At 37.1% G+C, this 22,405-nt stretch overlaps 1 protein-coding gene across 1 annotated transcript in view; it reads right to left on the bottom strand.

Annotated features, from left to right (window-relative positions):
* Positions 1–22,405, bottom strand: part of POLQ (DNA polymerase theta) — a 98,609-nt gene that overhangs the window by 31,772 nt on the left and 44,432 nt on the right. The window contains exons 14-19 of the mRNA XM_044669168.1: positions 16,983–20,116; positions 8,391–8,534; positions 7,208–7,404; positions 5,663–5,903; positions 2,673–2,866; positions 1,551–1,679 (exon numbers count right to left, since the gene is read on the bottom strand). Coding sequence (XP_044525103.1) covers positions 1,551–1,679; positions 2,673–2,866; positions 5,663–5,903; positions 7,208–7,404; positions 8,391–8,534; positions 16,983–20,116 — 4,039 coding nt within the window. The remainder of the gene's footprint in view (positions 1–1,550; positions 1,680–2,672; positions 2,867–5,662; positions 5,904–7,207; positions 7,405–8,390; positions 8,535–16,982; positions 20,117–22,405) is intronic.

Genomic DNA, 22,405 nt, shown 5'->3' with positions numbered 1-22,405 from the left:
AGATATATTTAAAAAATCTAATTACGTAAGCAGTGCCTATGATAATTGTCTTAATAATAGTATTTTTAATATTTGGAAATTTGTTTTCCTTTTAATACTTGCTTTAAATTAGAAATTACAATACTTTTAAGTAGAGTTCAATTGGTATACATGCTAATTCCTTAATAAACTATAGTTTTGCTTAAAAAAAAATTGTGAATAGATCATATGTTATATGTCATCTACTTACTTCTCCTAATTTTCCATACCCGAACAAAGGACTTGTTAAACCTAAGCTACTGGGGGGCAGCTGGGTAGCTCAGTGGATTGAGAGTCAGGCCTAGAGACAGGAGGTCCAAGGTTCAAATTTGGCCTCAGATACTTCCCAGCTGTGTGACCCTGGGCAAGTCACTTGACCCCCATTGCCTACCCTTACCACTCTTCTGCCTTGGAGCCAATACACAGTATTGACTCCAAGACGGAAGGTAAGGGTTTAGAAAAAACAAAACAAAACAAATAAAAACCTAAGCTACTCACAATAGACACTTCCACAGATCAATGGCAATTCCTCAAAATAAAGGCACAATGCCTTTAAATTAATTCAGAGAATCTTAATTCATTTCCATAACACCATATCTGTACATATTAACTTCACTCAGTAATAGAGAGTTTATAAATGCTATAGGGAGGGGGTGGGGGGGAAGCTGGGTGGCTCAGTAGATTAAGAGCCAGGCCTAGAGAAAATAGGTCCTAGGTTCAGATCTGGCCTCAGACACTTCTAGCTGTGTGACCCTGGGCAAGTCACTTAACTCCCATTGCCCACCCTTACCACTCTTCTGCCTTAAAACCAAACATAGTATTGATTCTAAAATGGAAGGTAAGGATCTAAAAAATAAAAGAAAGAAATATTTTATAGATTTTTTTCTTTTCCAAATTTTCTGTCTAGCTGAACTGAATTAGTGCTGAGTGAATATGAATAGAATAAAAATTCATCTAATACACTATATTTGGCTGTCATATAACTATGCTCTGCATTCATCCACCCAGGCAACTCATCATCTGTGCTGTTCCTGGGCACATACAGCATTATGCTCTCAGCCACCATCAGTTTCCACTACTTGCTCTAGTAACAGCAATAGAATCAATACTATCAATGTTTCTGGAAAAGATATGACTATTGACTGCCCTGTGTCACCACTTACTATTCCTCTAACTCCCAAACAAAAAGTCCCTTTCCTGGACACGACTCCTCTATATGTGCTGTTACTCCCTATTAGAAGGATGCTTGTTGTCTCACTTTTGTATTTGCATGCTCAGTGACTAGCAGAGTACCTGGTGAACAGCAGACCTCTTTTGTTTATTCACTCATTCCTTCAAGCAATGATGGCCACCACTGGTTTTATGGGCTGCTTCAGGAACCAGTATTTCTATTTTTTATCTGAGTGTGTTCAAAAGTCAGGAACCATTAACTCTGGTCCTTAACTCCATATCTTAAAATTATTCTAACAAATAGTTATGGAAAATGCCAAATGAAATTTAAACTTTTCCAAAAAATTTCCTGGAAGAATTACCTTACTAGTACTGAACTGTTTGCCCATCTTGGTAGTACGCCCATTTGTATTCATTCTTCTGGTAGAACCCAAAGTTTTCTTGTTTCCTTGAATTCCATTTGGTGGTAATTTCAATTTTAGAAACAAAACCTGAAAGAAAGTGGCATGTTTTTAGGTCAAATATCTTGTCACTGAAAAGTGATAAAAAGTGATAGCTGAATTATACTAAAGATGACCTAAAATTAAGGTTTCATTCAGAAAGTACTTTAAAAAGTTGATTGAGGAAATATGCTCTATAGAGAAATTTGACTCTGAGATATTAAGTATTCTGCATCAGAATATTTCATAAAGGTTGGTCATTATCAGAGTTAGTCACAAGAGATTGCCATTACACATATTTTAGCTTCTTTCTGTATCACATTTGTTTGAATGGCATTTCAAAATCAACATCTGTAAATTGGCATTGTGTAGTGTTTTAGGAACTAATGGACACCAGATGAGAGACTGGATTAGAAACCAGAATCAAACAATATGGTTTTTAGAAGAGCCATACCTAAAACAGAAAGTATATGCCAAAATACTTATATAGCAGGGCTTTTTGTGATAGGCAAAAATTAGAAACAAACTCGATGTCCATCAACTGGAGAACAGTTAAACAGGTCATGATCCATGAATGTAATGGAATATTATTGTGCTATAAAAAATAATGAGTACAATAAATGCAGAGAGGCATAGAAAGAGCTACATGAACTGGTGCAAAGCAGAGTAAGCAGAACCCAGAAAACAATATACAGAGTGACTATGGCAAAAATTATAAAGATCAAACAGGACTTAAAGAGATATGAAAGGCCACTTCCAACCACTCCCTTCATGGAGATGAGAGGTTCCCAGGTGCTAAGTTTGGACTTTTTCAATATAGCAATTGAGTGTGCTGATTTTTTTCATCTTTAAAAAAATACTATTTGTTACATACATGACTTGCTAAAGGGGAAAAGGAAATTATACTTGTGATAGCTATATTAATGAAAGAAATAGAACACATTAATAAAAAAATAAGTGAAATAATAATTTTTTTTAAAAGAACACCATCATAAAAAGGCTCAGATGGTACTTATTTAATGATCTCGTCCCCATGGTACAAACCTCAGCAATGTCATCGGGAGAAGTAAAGGAGAAGCTGTGGCCTGCTAGTTCATAAGCCTGAGCCTCGAGTGCATTTAGTTTGGCTTGCATGACATGTTTCTGACTCTCACACTCTATTGTACTAAAACCTATTCCATTTAGTTCCAGTAAGGCCAAACAGTATTGGGAGGGCATTTCCACTTTACAGAAAACATCTGGAAGGAAAAAAGAAAAGTATGCAAAAGTCATTAGTATCTTGCCAGTCAAGAACGACTAAATCAACTGCATCACTAGGATGCACTTACTACGAGCTTCTTAGATGACCCTTCTTAGATCCTCCTCCTCTGTGGGGACAGTACAAGAGTTATGATAATTTGGTTTAAATCAAGGATCACAAACGTAAAGAAGCCAAAATTCTCCAAAGAGGAGAGACAGCTATAAAATGCCACAAATCAGTAATAATTATTTCAAAGTGGGCACCTATCTTGATTCTTATTCAGCAATGTTCATGACAGAGGAAATAACTAATAGTACTCGGCGTCTAGATTTGACTAATCTGACTCCCCTGATAAAGTAGCGTTTTTTGCAAGGCTGGACTTGGAAGGATTTTCTCTCAGGCTGAAATGAAGCCCTGTGGCAATTCCGAGCAAAATCAAGCCTCCTGGCATGAGGAAGTTAGTTTTAAGCAAAAAAAATAAAAGTTCATAATGAGAATTCACTTAACTGTTCTATATGACTTGTTCCACAGATTGATTATTGTGGTAACCAAGTTCAAAATGCATGATTATGCCACAGACAACTAAGCCAGGACACTAGTGTCAAATACCAAATAGTTTTGTAATAATCATAATCGTAGCTAATGTTTATATAGCATATACTGTGTTCCAGGCAGTGAGATAAATGTTTTATCATTATTATCTCACTTGACCGTCACGACAACTCTGGGAGGTAGATGCTCTTATTATCCTCATTTTAAAGAAGAGGAAACAGAGGCAGGCAGAAGTTAAGTAACTTGCCCAAGGCCAGCCAATGTGTGTATGAAGCTGGATTTGAACTCAGTCTTCCAGATTGCAGGTCCAGCACTCCATCCACTGAGTATTAGGTGACTGGTCAGACCAAGGAACTTTTGGCACTGGGGCAAAAGGGAAATTTAGATGAGTTTACTTATATCAGTCAGTTTTAGTATGCAGTTTAGAGAAGAAACGGATATAATCAAGCTATTTCTGTCCCTCTCTTACAGTTTCATATCTCCCTATCAACTTGGATACAAAGGAACTTTGCAAAACTTCATGGAAAGTGAAGGTAATTGCCATCTGAATTTTTATGGATATTATTTCCAGACTCAAATGGGACAAGCTGTGAAGCAATTACAAAAAGCCTTGGTTAAATGTGGCACAAGCAATGTATCTAGGCCTAAGTGCTCAAATGTGAATGATTTCGACTTAAGGAAGTCATTAGCTTTGTAAGTTTTCATTATCCACCCAACATTATTAGTCCTTAAGGTGATACAAATACTGAAGATGATCCATAGGAAATAAACAATGATGATATAGGGATTAAATCATTTCAAATGAGAAATACCTAAAAGAAATGAGGAGGTTTAGTTAGGAAAAAACAAAGTCGATTTGTTTTGTGTTGTTCCAAAGTACAGAAATAGGACCAGAATGGATGTTATTTGGGTGAGAGAAACCTGGAGCTATCCAACATGGTGCTGAGCATTTAGTGACCTAAGGGATTTGACTAGTAGGTAAAGGATTTCCCAGACATGTTGGAGCAGGTAATTGTGCATTTGTTCAGAAACTGGATTGTATGACTCTTTGGGCCATTTTAATGTCAAGATTCTATAATTCTACCCTATCAGAAGCTGGGCCACAAAGGATGTAGATGCCAGCCCTGAATGTAAGGCAGTTTTTAACAGGTCTGGTCATCCACTGTTAGGTTCACTTGAGTAGTCAGGCAAATTCCTGCTTTAGCAAAGAAATGTCATGAAATAATGCAACCTTTCTGCAGAAATGACTGTAAGGTTTGATATGTGAAAAAAGATTTCAACAGTATTAAATTGTTTTAATTCAGAAGCACTTCAGCAGAACAAAATCAAAGAATTTCCAAATAAGAGGGAACCTCTGGGTCTGTCTTGTCCAACCTATATCTGAAAAAAATAATCCTTGCTACAATATACCCAACAAGTACCATCTAGCCTTTGCTTGAAGATCTCTGCTAGGATGGCAGGGGACAGGGAGGGGAACAACCCACTACATCCCAAAGAAGCAATTCCATTTTTAGACAACTCTAGCAGATTGAGAGTTTTACTTTACATCATCTAAACTTGTCTCTGCTGCTTTTACCCCTTGGCTCTAGTGTCACCCTCTGGAGCCAAAAAGAACACGTCTAATTCCTCTTTCATGTGATAGCCTTTCCAGTTGGAGAACTGCTGACTCTTTAACTTGTAGAAAGCATTTCCTCACTAGGAAATCAAAGGTTTGAACCCACTTCCAACCAAAAAAAAAAAAATTCACTTAAGATATATTCTGTAAATTGCACACATTAATCAATAATATTCAAGAACAAATGGGGTCTCTCTTAGCAGAGATGATCAAGGCATACATATTTAGATATAAGATATCTCATTCAAATGGAAACATTTATTTTTTCTTATTTGCATTCTTTCAAAATATACATATATAATTATGCATTTTGTAGGATTCTATTTATAGAAAATGCATACTTAACACAGAACATGTAATTGGAGGCAGCATGGTACATTAGAAAAACACTGAATTTGGCCACCTAGGACCTAGGTTCAAATCCCATCTCTGTCACATACACACTCTCACCATGACCTTGGACAAACTTCTTCATCTTTTGGTTTTTTTTCATCTTTAAAATGAGAAAAGTGGACTAGATAACTGTGGAAGTCCTTTCTAGCTCTAAAGCGATGATCTTATGACCTCCTCTTCTGCAACCTTTGGCATACTCAGAACCCCGGGGACTTTGCTTCCTGCAGCTCTTACCATGTAGCTTTTCTTTCTCTAACAGCAAATTGAGTTGGGTCATACTGTTGAAGACGAGAATCGATTCTATGGCTGCTTTGTACCGTCCAGAGTGGTCGTCACTGGTGTTCAGCCCCAGGTTTTGAATGCCTTGGCCTGTTTCTATCCCTTCCAATAGTGGCAGCTCATGAGAAAGAAAGCTCATAACTATATTGTGGAGTGTTGGTTCCTTAGAGTCAGGATCTAGTAACCAGCAGGCTACCTGAGAATGAAATGTATTTGAGTATTTTGATTCCAAAATAATTGAACAGCACTAATGTAGACTTTCAAATTTGTAAATACAACCAAAAAGTAACATCCTATTCTTGAACTTCTTCATTCCCTATTGCTAGCCAAAAGGTAGAAGACAAAATAACAAACTAAATGAGTTTCTAACACCAGAAAGAGCAGTACCAGCTCAGTATTGGTCTTTAAGACATTTGTCCCAGTAATGCATTGCTCTCTGCTACTGCTGCTGCTGCTGCTGCTAATAATAATAATAATAATAACAATAATAATAATAACAACAACAACAACATTTACATAGTCTCTTAAGGTTGCACATATAACAACAACAACAACAACAACAACAACATTTACATAGTCTCTTAAGGTTGCACATATATTTTCAGGGTCTGAGTCAGTTTTGAATAACTGAGTAGGACTGGATGGCCCTGATCACTCCACCTGAATTAGAGTACCATCTCATCAACTGTTCGCTGAGCATCCTTTAGGTATCTCAAACTCAATATGCCTAAAACAGACTCATTATCTTCCTTTCTGATCCTTCCTCTAAGCTTTCCCATTTTTGTTAGGAACACCACCATTCTTCTGGTTCAAATAAAATAAAGAATAATGTCATATTAGCTTTCAGAGTGTACCAAAAGTTCTAGTGTAGTATTAAGCTTTTAAGAAACTGTTTAAGCTAGAATAGCTTAAAGCTGCACTACTTTTAGGACATATGCAACTTAATGAATGACTCATTTAAGATAGTAAATTAAAGCTCATACTCTTAAACAACAATTTTTTTTAAAAACTGTGATGTTTCCATGTAAATCTTACTCAAATTTATCATATACCTCATTACTCTGTCTTAATGTTTTGTAAATTACTTATGAACATTTTATCAGGTTGTTGTTTTTTAAAAGTAAGAATATTTGCTTCTACATTCCTATATATTCTCTCACTTTTAGGGGATCAGCTATCACTTCTGGATGCTAACGGTCCCTTTTCTCCTCCTAATTTGCTATTTGCTAGGGAACAAAATAACCATGTTTGTTAGAGAAATGACTTTTAAAAGGATACATAAGTTCTGAGTGAAAGTCCCTGGGATTGCAAAGTACATATATAGGTGCCTGATCAGCATGGAACTTTCATGTTTTAGTGGGTTTTTTTTATTAATTCCATGCCTAATAGAGAAATGAAGCATTATTTTAAATTATTTCAATTACATTATGAAGTGAAATGAGAAAAAACTCAACCACTGTGTTTTTTTTAAGCAAAGAAAAATAAATTAAGACTTGAAACCTTCGGATCCTCAAAATTTCCTGCCAGAGAAATGCCACAAGACAGAAGAAGCATCTTATAGTTCTGGATGAAGTTATAGATGATAACTGAGCGTCCTTTCACAGAGTCATGCTGCAAACAAGCCTGAAGTTGTCTCAGCCTCTCATTCACGGTCAGATTTGGATCCAAAGAAGGTGGTGCTAAACTGGCACTGATTTCTAAAGAGAATTTTCAAAGGGAAAAACATATGCCATTATTTGAGACAGTCTAATTCAGCAAACACTCTTTAAGCACCTACTCCATGCCTAAAGGTCTCTGTTTCAATCAGCCTGAAGGATGGGAAAGGAGGAAATCGGATAAAATTGAAACTCTCATGAAACAGTTATTCCGAGATATAATTCAGAGGATGGTCTTGGGCTCCAGAGACTCCAGGGTCATCCCAGAACACTGGTTCAACAGTTCAATTCAAGAAATCAATTATTAAGTACCTACTGTATAGAAAGCACTGTGCTAGGCAATGTGGATAAAAAAAGGGCAAAAACAGAACCCACCCTTCCCTCCAGGAATTTATATGCCACTGAGGAAATGCAACATGTATACAGATAAAAGTAAAAGACCAGCTGTCTCACAAGGGCTGTTTTTTGTGTGTTGTGACATATCTGATTTTGTGCTCTCTTTTAAAAAAACTGATGCCTTTAAAAAAAATCCATTATTTCTCTTTGCCTTTATGTCCCCATTTTAAAAAAATATATTTATTTTTTTAGAATATTTTTTCCAAGGTTACATGATTCATGTTCTCTCCCTTCCTCTTCCCTCCTCCCTCCCGACAAGCAATTCCACTGGGTTGTACAAATGTTGTCAATTGATACCTATTTCTATATTATTCATTTTTGTTTATGTCCCCATCAAACTCTCTCTTGTAACCAAAAAATGGCTAAGTAAAAGTTACTGGCAGAGTGACCACAACTGACAGCATGTGCATCTGGAGGATCCCCAGTCTCTCTAGAGAGAAAAGGGAAGTATCCAGCCTTAACTACATGGAAACACCCATATACTGGCTGTCTATCCAACTATTTTGTTACTCTCATCACAAAATATAACCTAGGTAGGTAGGATGGAATCCATCTAAAAACAATATGAATATCCTAAAAGATCACCCACAAAACTACACACTCCTCAATCTAACCAAATGATGCTAACTTACCAGAACACTGTTCTTCTTGTTGCAGTGACAAATAGTAGGCATCCCTTTCACCCCAGCAGACAGCCAGTCCAACCAACAAGAGGTCTTCATGGCCTTTAACAGGAAACCCATCATCTGTAACAGGGATCAATTCCGGTGATCTTACTAAATGAAGATAAAATGAATTAAAATTACAAAAGTCATCTATAAAAAGCAGTTTGTCACTAAAAATGTGATAAAGCCTGACTCTCGATCCATTAAACCACTCAGCTGCCCCCTCAAATCTGAGATTAAAAAAAAACTATATGTATTTCTGTGTGTGCATGTACTTATGTACATATCTACATGCTTAATTTGTGTCCTTGTGTATGTTTAGGTTTGTATTATTTATACTGGTAAATATAACTGTCTATATCACTTTGCAGAATAAGTGTATTTTCTGTCATTTAGATTTTTATGTGCAAATTCTATTTTACTACTGACTTGCATTATAAAATTGGAAATGTCTTCCAATGATAATACATCAACTTCATTCTCCATATAGACAATTAGGACACAATTATTTTCTCTGAATATGTACTTAATGCTTATAAGAATTACTGAGTCCTTAGGAGAATTCATATGGTGTAGTAATGATTTTTAATTATTTGATTTTGAATTGAATAATGCAAATGCCTAGTAGAGCTTTTATATTCAACAAATATCTTGAACCATTCTTCATTCTAGATGTGCTTACAGGAAAATCTTTAGTAGATTTAGTTTAATGCCAGTATGTTTCAAGCAATCCTATCTCTAGAAATATTACATAAATCACTAAACTTGCAACTTGAGTTGTGCATATTTAAAAAAAAAAAACCTCAGACTTGGCAGGCCTGCTTGCCCAGCAGGTATTCTTAGTTTAAAAAGATTGGAGATTTCTTCAGTGTGGGCATTAACTCCATCAATAGAGATTGTGACTCGTCTGTACCAAGGGTTGATTCCTTTAATTTTATTGATGCCCATCATTTATTAATGTTTCTCTCTCACCAAAACTTATTAGTAAGAAAGAAAAACATTTAAGCAAAATAAACTGTCCTAATAATTGCATCTGGCATTTATGCAACACTCTGTAGCAGTGGTTATCACAGTACCTGGTACATAAAAAGTACTTAATAAATGTTTACTGACTAACTGTAGTTCCCTCACCTCTTTAGTTAAGTCAAATCAATAAGCATTCATTAAGCACTTCTAGAAATTAGGTGCTGTGTCACTGGAGATACAAAGAAAGGCAAAGTCTGCCCCTTCTCTCAAGTGCCTCCCATTATTACCCTGAGGAAGACAACACGACAAACGACTCTGTATTAATGAGCTATAGCCAGGATCAGTTGGAGAGCATCTCAGAGGAAAGGTCCTAGCATTGAGCGGGACCAGGACAAGTCTTTTGTAGGTGAGATTTTAAATGAGAAATGAAAAAAGTCATAGAAGCCAAGAGGTGAAGACAAGGTGAGAGGATTCTCTGGGCATGAGGGACATCCAGTGAAAATGTCCTGGGTCACAGGACAATTCTGAGGGATTTATGGAAAAGAATGCTACCCACATTCAGAGGAAGGACTGCAGGAGCAGAAATACAGAAGAAAAACAATTGCTTGAAAGCATGGTTTGAGGCAGACATGATTGGGGATGTAGACTAGAAACTACCACACCAATGCAACTAACAACAATTTGGAAACAGGTCTTGATCAATGACACATGTTAAAACCAGGGGAAATGCACATCGGCTATGGGGGGGTGAGGGGGGGTATGAAGGGGGTGTGAAGGGAAAAGTAAAAACATTAACCATGTAATAAATAAATGTAATTTAAAAAAATAAACTGTGAAAAAAATAAATCAATAATAAAATGTAATTGGCATAATTTAAAAAAAAAAGAAAATGTCCTGGGTCAGAGGATAAGAATGTCTTGTGCAAGGAACAAGGAGGCCAGTGACCCAGAATTGTAGGGGGAATGGAATCAAACACAAAGAGACCAGAAAGGCATGAAGAGGTTGGGTTATGATGGACTTTAAAAGCTAAACAAACAAACAAACAAAAAATGTTGTCAATAAGGAGCCACTTTAGTTACTGAATTGGGGAGGGAGGGGTGACTGGCCAGACCTGCCCTCAGTAGCTGGGGGGAAGGGAGGGAACAAGCATTAACTAAAGACTTATGTGCCAGGCTTTATGCTAAGCCTGTCACAAATATGATCTAGTTTGAGAGATCTGATAGGGGAAAGGAGAAAAGTGCATCTCATCATGTGCTCTAAGACATGGCACTGCACATTTGAGTTTAACAGCCTTTTCCTCTTCTTTCCATTTATATAACTGTAATATCTGTTTATTGTTCCCCAGTTCTACTTCCTCCCTTCTATATCAGTTTATACAAGTCTTCGAGTGTTTCTCTGAATTCCTCATACTTATCATTTCTTACTACAAAATAATATTCCATTCATATGCTACAATGTGTTTAGTTATTCCTCAATGGGCACCAAGTTTTTGCTCCCATGAAAATGGGCAGCCACTAATATTCATCATATAGGAGACTTTTTCTTTTGGCCTTTGAAATCCTTGGGATATATGCCTAATGGTGAGATTGATAGGTAAAAAGTTATGAACAATTTGGTGATTTTCTCGCAGGATTCCAAAGTGTTTTCCAAAACCCTGGGAAATCTCTACCAACAGTGAATTGGTATGTATGTTCCCAAACCTCTACAATATTGAACTTTTTTTGTCTTTTTGTCATCTTTGTCAGCTTGAGAGGTGTAACATAAAACCTCAGTTGTTTTGATATAACTTTTTTAGGTGATTTCAATCTTATTGGTGGTTTATATTTCTTCCTTTAAAAATGACTAGTTCTTGGAGGAATCCCATGTGAACTGGAATGACCTCCAGGATGCAAAGTGAAAGGAGCAGAACCAGAAGAACCTTATACACAGAGACGGATACACTGCAGTACAATCAAATGTAATGGATTTCTCTACTAGCAGCAATGCAATGACCCAGGACAATTCTGAGGGACTTATGAGAAAGAACACTATTCGCATTCAGAAAAAGAACTGTGGGAGCAGAAACACAAAAGAACAACTGTTCAATCACATGGGTCGATGGGGATATGACTGGGAATATGACTCTAAGTGATCACCCTAATGCAAGTATTAATAATATAGAAATAGGTCTTGATCAATGACACATGTAAAACCCAGTGGAATTGCTCGTTGGCTATGGGGGTTGCGGGGTCGGGGTGGGAAGAGGGGAAGGAAAAACCATGAATCATGTAAACATGGAAATATATTCTAAATCAATTAATTAAATAAAATTAAAAAAAATAAAATGACTAGTTCTTATCTTCTGGCCACTTAGTTGTTGGGGCATACAATTTTTTAGTCTATCAACATCTGCACTATGCTCTTTTCAGAGATATTTGATGCAAAGATATTTTCCCAATTGATAGTATCTCCTTATTCTAGTAAGTTTGTTTTGTCTTTTTTGAGCTGTTTTATTCTATTTGGTAATGAAATCTTCCCCTAATGATATCTGTGAAATGTACATCTCTCCGCTCTCTATTTTTTTTGTCTAGATAACCTTTAATATTTTAGGCTGCCCATCCATTTTGTATATGTCATGAGATACCAGTATCACTTTGTTTTCTGCCAAACTACTTTTTCGTTTTCCAGCAACTCTTCTTTTTCCCCAAGTTACTTGTGTTTTTTGTTTATTGAACACTGAGAAATTTTGTTCATTTGCTTTTGAGTCTTACCTATCTACTCTACAAGTGCAGAGTAGATCTCATAGGGTAACTATGAAATATTTTATTCATTTTGTAGTGATTTTGAACTGAATTCCTCTTCCTCTGGTTTTCTATTAACTTATATTAGTATTCTATACATATCCTGATTATTTTTTGAACTTAAATTTTATCTTGCCACTTTGTCAAATCCAAAAATGAGAAAAAATTTCCATAGACTGCATGGTACAGTAGAAAGAGTGCTGTATTTGTAGTAAAAGAACCTAGATTCAAAATCCAGCTTTGCTGCTGACTACCTATGTGACTAAGTGCAAGTCACTTATACTCTAAGATTCAGTATTATTAATATAAAAAATAATAAAGGCTGATATAAATATATAAATTAGTATTTTAATTAAAGCCATGCTGATAAAGTCATTAGACCACGCGCTTGTAAGAATTTAAAACTGCCGCCCCAGCCATTATTGTTACCTCCATACACTCAGTAGCTAAAAAGGAAGTTCCTCCTCACCCTGGAGATTTAAACTGTCCTCTGCGTGGAGATGTAGGCGTCCCCACGCCCAAAGAACCGGAACCGGAAACCCGTTGGACCACGGGAAATGTAGTTTGATAATTTCCACATGTCCATAGAAAATACATATATATACTTAAAGATGGCATCTCCCAAATTTCACTTTTACAGTATATTCATCTCTAAAAAGGAATTAGATCAAATGACTTCTGAGAGCCCTACCAACTTCGTATCTATGATCTTATGATTTACATATTCCTTTAAAAAACAAGCATACTATGATTAACAAAAGACAAAGTCATTTAGAAGCATTATTTCATTACTAATAGTATTGTGGCATTATGTATTTTCTCAATCAATGGATAATATATTATAACTACTATAGTAATGAGGTCATTGTGTAAAAAGATGAGAGAAAAACTACTGGACTACAACACACAAGGACATGATTAGATGTTCCCCTTAAATATAAAATAACACAGATCCTAGATTATCCTAAATTGCAATATGATCCATGTGGCCAATTTTTCCAAGAAATTGAGGATTTAGTAAAGGTAGCCTCGACATTTCTGCTGGGAAGAGTGAAACTCCTAAAGAGCAGAAACCATTTGTGGCATTTCTTTGTCTCTTCAGTCCTTAACACAATGCCTGGAAACATAGTAGGTAATAAATGTTTGGTGACTTATTTGTGGGAGGTGGGAGGGAGTGGGTAAGGGTAGAGAAAGAGTAAGGTAGAGAGATATTGATGCTGACTGCCTTCAGGGTAGTAATAGTGACAGATAAGGTAGGAAAAATTAGTTACAATTATTCCCAAAAGGCTTCTAAATAGATTAGGAAAGTTAAGAAGTTCTTGGTTATAGTGATTCCATCATACAAAAACAAAGTAACCAAGGTCTCTAGATAACATGCAATGGCACCTCCACAGCAATGCAAACACACGAAGATTTCAGGATCATAGCTCTAGAGGTGAAAGGTACTTCAGAAACCATCTTGTATGACTCTCCCATTGTAGATGAGGAAAATGAGACTGTAATGCAAGATTGCTAGCAGAAGCATTTTGCTTCTGCAATTTCAAACTGTCACAACCTGGCAGTTAAAGGTTTTAGAATCTTCAGAAAGTCAGTTGGAGCCTGAGGCTATAAATAGGGCTGAAGTTCCAATCGACTGGGCTTTTGCCTTCTGGCTTTTGCTTTGCCTGGGGACTTTTGCTTTGGGGGCTTTGGTTTAGCCTGTTGGCTTTGGCTTTTCGGCTTGCCTTTGGCCTGTACTTATTTTGTCTTGGAGAAATTTGGACCTATCTGATTTCTCTGGACCTCTCCCTGATCTCTACATTATATCCCTGCTATTTCCCCTGAATTTCCCTTTGGGCCCTGGGAGGAAGGGTGGACTTAGTGGTTGGAAATTGTAGGTTTAGTTTCTGTAGGCAAGTAGGGCATCCTAAAACAAATTACCCCCAATTTAATGATTTGATACATACTTTATTTCAAAGGTAGTCAAACCTTCCTGACTGGGAGAGCTGGATTCTCTCAGTCTAAACCTCTCCTGCGACCCATCGCCCGCCATCCAGCCTTCTCCCTAGCAGCAGTTAGAAAACCTAAAACCTCTTTCCCTCTGATTAACCTGACATTAATAAATCCCCTCTGTTAACTACTCAAAGCCTCTGGTGAATCATTGTATCAAAGATTAAGGCAAGGGCTAAAGAGGGAAAGAGTTATTTTCTTTTTATTTCTTGAGTATCCACAAGTATCCATCTTGGCAGGAAGTACCTACCTGAGACTTCCTGCAGCCATCAGTTTCAATGGAAGGGAGGAGCCCTTTTGTCTCCTCCCTCAAGGGACTCTAGAAATTAACAGGAGAAACCCTCTAGCCAAATATAAAACATTTCTAACTGGCCCAACTCCTATTTGTACCTTAGAGATACCTTCCCTATCAGAAGGACCCAGCTTATTTCCTCAGTATCCTCTGTCTCTAGCCTCAGTGAATAAACCCACTTGAGCCGCCCTCCTATATACTCCTATCCATTCCCTTACCTTCCTATATACCACCTCATTCATCCCTTCCCTACACTCAGCTATCTCCTTCATTCCCCTTCCAAATCACCTCATCACCTTTATCCCTCCTTTAACCAAGATTACCTTACTTTTGATAACATTAATTGGTGAACCAGCTAGGAGAAGGCTGGATGGTGGGAGATTGGTCACAGGAGAGGTTTTAGACTGAGAGAGTCCAGCTCTCCCAGTCAGGAAGGTTTGACTACCTTTGAAGTAAAGTATTTATAAAATCACTAAATTGGGGGTAACTTGTTTTAGGATGCCCTACTTGCCTACAGAAACTAAACCTACAATTTCCAACCACTAAGTCCACCCTTCCTCCCAGGGCCCAAAGGGAAATTCAGGGGAAATAGCAGGGATATAATGGAGAGATCAGGGAGAGGTCCAGAGAAATCAGATAGGTCCAAATTTCTCCAAGACAAAATAAGTACAGGCCAATGCCAAAGCCAAAAGGCCAAAGGCAAGCCGAAAAGCCAAAGACAACAGGCTAAACCAAAGCCCAAAAAGCAAAAGCCTCCAGGCAAAGCAAAAGCCAGAAAGCAAAAGCCAAGTCAGTTGGAACTTCAGCCCTATTTATAGCCTCAGGCTCCAACTGACTTTCTGAAGATTCTAAAACCTCTAACTGCCAGGTTGTGACAGTTTGAAATTGCAGAAGCAAAATGCTTCTGCTAGCATTTTGCATTATGAGACCCAGGGAGATTAAGTGATGGGATCTGAACCCTAAGACTTGATACTATAGGGTTCTTTCCACATATCATGCATAGCTGAAAGAGTACATGGTCTAATGAAAGGGAGAAAGTTAATAAACAGGAAGATTAATGTGTGAAAAGAAAGAAGGCAGATAGTTGACAATGCAGTTTGACTTCATAAGCATGAGACAATTGAAAATATCTAGAGGTTATATTTTTAGTTTTTAAATATCAATTTATTAATCTGCCACTCAAGAAAATCTAACTAGCCATGGAATCCCTCCAGTCTAGAATAGACTCCATCAAACTCGCCTATTGAGAAGCCTGTGACCAGAAGATAGGGATAAAAGAGCAAGCAGCTAAGCAAAAAAGCCTGACTTCTTGTTGTGTAAGCCATTATAAATATCTAGATATTCTTTCTGAGGCCATCACTCAGTCCCTTCCCAAGACATCCTAAGAGGCAATTTGTTGGAATCTTCCTCCTGGGAAGTGGCAAATCTAATGGACACCAAGACATTCTTCCTCCCTACCAAGTGGCTGCCTCCTGCACTTTACATTCTTCTGATTTAATCACCTCATCAAGTTTACAGATAAATAGGCAGCAGGTCTCTTCTCTGCCCCATTTTCTATATCTAGACAAAAGAAGGGAGGACCCACCATAGCCTCAAGGAGAGACAGCTGGAGCTTCAGCCCTAAAATCAAACTGTTTAATCTCTAAGATTAAAAGAATCAAAAACCTGGGTTCAGAACCAACCTCTAACTACTATATGATCACGGGCAGTCATTTAACCTCTGTAAGCCTCAGTTTCTTTATTTATAAAACGGGGACAATAATATCTATAGAATTTACCATGTCAGCTTTGTTGTGAGGTTCAAAATAGTTGTATGTTAAGAACATTAAGTGGCATAGAGATTTCAGTCACTATTACAAATGTTAGATCATTTAAAGAAGTTCTGAGAAGAAATATATCTGAAATTAAAGATAGTTTTCAAACAGATAACCACTGAGGCAAATACCCCACCTCCAAACTGCCACACTACTGTTTGGCGGAGGCATATCTGTACATATACATAGCAGCATTGGAAAAACAGAGGACTCTGGAGTCAATAGAGTTATATGCTTAGATGTGATTTACATTTCTGAGTATGGACTGCAAAAACTTTCTTTCCTATAATGATTTAAAGCTTTATATCTAAGTAATCACCAAATAATAAGTGTAACTAGTACAATAGAAGTGTTTCTGCCATTACTACTAATCTCTTCCTTTTGGGATCAAAATAATGAATAATTGGTATACCTTTTAAACCATATTTTGCCATGCATATTATCCATTAATTAATGTCTGATGCCCAATTCAAGATAACTTCATATCACTTTTATTAAACAATTTCTATTCAGAACTCTTGAGTATTTAATCCCATGTAGCAGAAAGAGAATAGTTACATATTTCTAATTGTAGTAATGCAGATATTTTCTAAATAAGACCATGAACATAAATCTAAACAACTTAATCAGTTTCTGGCAATAAAATGGCAGTATTCCACTATAATCTATAACCACTACACACATGCAAAATTGTTTTTAAGAAACAACAAAAGCTTACCTTGCTTAAATTTGCCACCTATACTTGTCGATTTAAGACATGTAGGGCGACTGGCCTTTTCACAAGCTAGTGAAATGGAAAATCTCTTTTTGCTCTGCCATTCTTTGATGAAGGTCCGAAAGAGAGTTTGGTCACTTCCTACATCAATGATGGTTAAAATCTCAGTACTACATGGGACCAGAGTTAATTGTGACATATCTTGTGAAAACTTGGGCGAAAGGTCTGTAGCTTTAGTGGGATGCTGGTTTTTCATGTGTATATTTCCATTTTGTAGTTTAAAATTTTGGTCTTCAAAAATATCTGATGTCAAACTAAGTGGGTCACATTCATCTGTATGTAAAGCCATTTTGGCTTTCCCAAGTTTTTCAGATGTTCCAAGGACCTGTGATAAGTCATGCGTGGTAGGTGGTACAGAAGTGGAATGTAGAGGAAAAAATGTATGACTTTCCAGATGATCATAAATAATATTGCTTTCTTTATAAAGCAAAGGAGATGAGGTTTCACCATGAAAATCTGAGCTCTTAGCATCCTTTTCCAACTCTTCAAAGTTGTTTTTTAAATTGTCATTAGGGGAAAGTGGCATTACCTCTGGCAACCGAGCTGAAGTTACTTCCTGTTGTTCATTTAAGCCTATACTCTTTTCCTTCAAAGTAGGTGGCTCCATATTCCCTAAACTTGGCTTATCGCTTTCCAATCCGTCTAAAATATTTTGAAGTCCTGGGCTTAAATCAAATGATGCCCCAGACCATGCCCCTGGATTGTCTTGATTTTCTCCAGTAAATTTAGTTATTTGTACATTTTCATCCTGACCTATCCTATCTACTCTTGATCTAGAGTAATTATCATTTATAACTCCAGACTTCCTTTGCTCTAATCCATTAAGAGTTACTGCAGTGACGTGTTGCTCTGGAATGAGAAATAAATCTGGACCATCCAAAGCTTCAGCCATCTGAAGAGAATCTATTTCTGAGAACATAAGTGATTCATCACTGAAACTGACAAATTGTTGCTGCATAGCCTGATTCACATCAACTGGTAATAGATTTGAAACTGCTTTATCCATTGATCCATGTGGTTGTTGACACAAAATGGCATTGGAATGATCATAAGTAATTTCAGAAGGAGGCATGTCTTTTTGTGGATCTGGTTTGTGCTCCTTAATTTCATCTCTTTCTAAATCTTCACTAAAACTATCGAAGAGCAAACTATCACTCATATTCAAACTTGTTTCAAAAATTAGTTGGCAATCTGCTTCTTGGCCAGCTGAGGGTCTCTTTTGAAGACCTGGGGGGCTAGCTGATTCCACTGAATCTTGTGTTTGATAATCCTGAAGAAAACTATTTAGTTGGGAATCAGTGACAGAATTTTCATGTCCTTTAAAAGGAAAATAATTTTCCTTCAATTTCATTGGAGATTGTAAAACTGGGCTTTCCAGGACTTCAACACCATGTGACTCAGTGGTTTTCTTCGTAATATCTACAATCCTAAGTCTTACAGCTGTACCTTCCTTAGAATAAATATTATTTTCATTTTGTGAAGTGCTAACAGAGTTCTGTCTTCTTAAGCTCTTCTGGGTCAACATTGCTACTAAGTTTTTGTCCTTTGCTCCTTCTTGTTTTGCAGCTTCAGGTGCTGCCATCTGCTGTATTATTTTCTCTGTCTGAGTATCCAGGTGGAAACTATCGTCAAAGTCCCTGGGGCCTAAGCCTAAGTCAGAAGACCAATTATTTTTAGTTTCATTTGCAGCATAAGCACCTGCTTTTTTTTTCACTTCAGAGGTCTTTGGATCATTTTCATCTTGGTCTCCTTTATCCACAACTCCAACTTGTAACGTAATTCCATTGAGCATCTTAGGTCTACTTATGCTGGCTTCTGGTGGCTGAAAATGATTGGAGTTATTTTCCTCAGCCTTAGACTCTGCACCTTCCCATTTACTAGTAGCAACGTTTTTCTCTATGTTTATAGAATAACTGTGTGTTTCTTTTCTTAACAATACTTCCTCTTCAACACAGACTTTTGCATGTATAACTGGTCTTTTTTGAGGGCAGTTAGTAATTGGATTGGCATTGGTGTGTTTCTCATAAACACTCTGATTTTTCATATAATTGTTATTATCCATCAAAGTATTAGTCATTATTTCTATGTTTGGCTTGGCTTTCCCCACTCCATTATACCCAGCAACTGAAGGGACTTGGTCAGAATTATTTTCTGTTTGAGATTCTAAAATGAAATGTTCTGCATTAGAATCTTTAGTCATTTTGTCCTTTAAACAACTTTCCTCTGTTCGTAGTTTTGGTGTTTGGTGTTTGAAATATTTGACACTAGTGCCCAAAGACTCATTTTGAGCAAAAGGCTCAGGCTTTTGAAATTCTGTACTCTTTTCATCTGAAGGTAATAAATCTTTAACAGTACCAACAATAGTAATACTTCGTGAACCAAGTCTGTGTGTTCTAGAGTCTTTGACATTGCATCTAGCTTCAGAATGGTTCACTTTACTTTGATTATAAAACTGAGGAGTTTTGGGCAGCTTTTCTGAACTGAAATTTAAAGCTGCTCTTTTCCTATTTTCATTAGAGAATGTTTTAGTAATTTCCTCAGTGCCTGACTTTCTTTTATTCACTGTAGTGACTAACTTATCTTTACTTGTTCCCAAAAATGGGAATTTTCTGGAACTAGAAACAAATTCATCATTTTTCATTTCAACATGTTGTTGATGTTCTTGATTTCCATTTTGGAGAATGTAATTTGAAGTGTTGGCATGCATTTTGTCCATATGAGAATTTTGCTCTGTATTGGATGAATTCTTTGTAAGAGACTCACCAAAAGGAATTGTGGTTTTTCTCTTTGATTCTCTAGGTCTTTTAAATAAATGTTTGGTGGGATGCCTAGATTTTGGGTCCTCCATTTCTGATTCACTGCTGCTAGTTGAATGGGTTTCAGAATTTAAAAAAGAGTCTGGATTCCACTGCACTCCCATTTCAGCTAACTCCTGCTGCAAAATCATTCTGGCTTCCTTCACAATAAGTACTGCTGCTTCTCTTTCAGTTAATCCCTTTCTCCCAGCTACCCAGATAGTGCGAATATTCCGACGTTCTTCAGCTGCTTCTTCTTCTTCATCTACTGCCCTGCGGACACTAAAGAAAGAAATTAAGAAGTATAAAAAAATTGTCCAAAAGATAACAGACATCACTATTTAACATACCTCTTTCTTTTTAAATGGAATCAAAGGAAAAATTTATATATTTTGGGATATGTAACTTTAAAAAAATTTTCATATACTTGGTATTTATAAGCAGTTGGAAATTTTTTTAACAGAAGGTGAAGTTTCTACTATACTACTGAGCACTGTATACCCACTAAAATATGGCACACTGCTACAGAGAACCCACACCAATCCTGGATCCTAGACATCAAAAGAATTCTCTTTTTAGGGGCAGCTGGGTGGCTCAGTGGATTGAGAGCCAGGCCTAGAGACGGGAGGTCCTAGGTTCAAATCTGGCCTCCGACACTTCCCAGCTGTGTGACCTTGGGCAAGTCACTTGACCCCCATTGCCTACCCTTACCAACTCTTCCACCTATAAGTCAATACACAGAAGTTAAGGGTTTAAAATAATAATAAAAAAAAAAGAATTCTCTTTTTTTAACAAAATATTCATTTCTCATGCTAATAAACAGTAGTGTAGATAATAATGAATGTGAATTAATAAATTCAAGTCTTTCTTATTAATTCCTAAGCAAGTGAGTTTCAAAAAAAAGTATCAAAAAGCAAGAAAAATTAGGGGTCTCTGAGAAAAGCAGATTTAACAGGCAGATAAATCTTGGGAATGGCAGCATTCCCCCAACTACTAGTCCTGCTTACAGCTCAACTTTCACAGACATCATCCAGGGAAAACAATTCTTGTGAAAAAACGGCTAGCCAACCTCACCAAATGCCAACCACCACAAACAAGGCAGGCAAACCAGCCTAGCTGTAGTAGCAGGGGACCCCAAGAAAGAGAGAGACAGGAGAGAACATGCACCAGACAAGTCAAAACATCACAACCACCTTGACCACCATCTCTCCTTCGGTACTGATGGAGGAAATTCCAGGGCCCTATGCTTACGAGCTTTGAGAATACCAATGCTTCCAGCTCAGGGAACTCAGTCTAAGGGAAGTGCCCTGATGACTCTGCTTGCAGATTCTGTAGCCACAGCTACTGAAAACACAGAAAAATAAAGGTTCTTGCCTCCAAAATCCTTGGCATTGACAAATGGTTCAGCCTCAGCCACTGCTAGGATTATGGGAGTAGAAAAGTATCATTCTGCTTTGTTATTGCTCCCTAAGGACCACAAGACCATTCTACAAGACTTGCAGCTTCAACCTTCCATATGCATTGTCTTCTCTATTAGAATGGGAGCCTTTTATAAAAGAATGCATACCTCTTGATCTAGGAATACTACTACTAGGTCTGTACTGTATCCCAAAGAGATTTTTTTTTTTTAAAGGGAATATTTTTTTTCTTTTTCTTTTTTTTTTTTTTTAATCCTTATACTTCGGTGTATTGTCTCATAGGTGGAAGATTGGTAAGGGTGGGCAATGGGGGTCAAGTGACTTGCCCAGGGTCACACAGCTGGGAAGTGGCTGAGGCCGGGTTTGAACCTAGGACCTCCTGTCTCTAGGCCTGACTCTCACTCCACTGAGCTACCCAGCTGCCCCTAAAAGGGAATATTTTTACAAAAATATTTATAGCTGCTTTTTTTGTGGTGGCAAAGAATTGGACTAAAGGGATGTCCTCAATTGGGGAATGGCTGAACAAATTGTGGTATATGATGGTGATGGAATACTACTGTGCTGTAAGAAATGATTAACTGATGCAAAGTGAAATAAGCAGAACCAGGAGAACATTGTACACAGTATCTGCAATACTGTGGAATGATCAAATATGATAGACTTTTTACTACCAGCAATACAAGGATCCAGGACAATTCTGAGGGATTTACAGAAAGGATGGCTATCCATCTCCAGAGGAAGAACTGTTGAAGTAGGAATACAGATGAAAACATGATTCATGATGTTTATTTGGGTACATGGTCTTGGGTTTGGGTTTTATAAGATTAGTCACAAAAGTGAAAAATATGGAAATATCTTTTGCATAATACATGCATAACCCAGATTAAATTGTTTGCCAGTTCCAGGAAGAGGGGAGGGATGGAAGAACGGAGACAATTTGGGTCACATGACTTTGGAAAACTTATGTGGAAATTTGTTATTAAATGTAATCGGAAACTAAAAATAAATAAATAAATCAGTGCTTGTGGACATGACCATTCCAGTTGGAGTCAGGAAGACAAACTCATGCCTGTCTCCAAAACACCCTTGCTTTGTGACCATAAGTAAGTTACTTAATTTTTCACTGGACTTTCATTACTCTAGGCAGCTCTCT

Source organism: Gracilinanus agilis, chromosome 3, assembly GCF_016433145.1.
Source record: "Gracilinanus agilis isolate LMUSP501 chromosome 3, AgileGrace, whole genome shotgun sequence".
NCBI classification, from domain to species: Eukaryota; Metazoa; Chordata; class Mammalia; order Didelphimorphia; family Didelphidae; genus Gracilinanus; species Gracilinanus agilis.
Note: the sequence above shows the minus strand (reverse complement) of the source record. Positions and strands in the feature narration are given on the sequence as shown.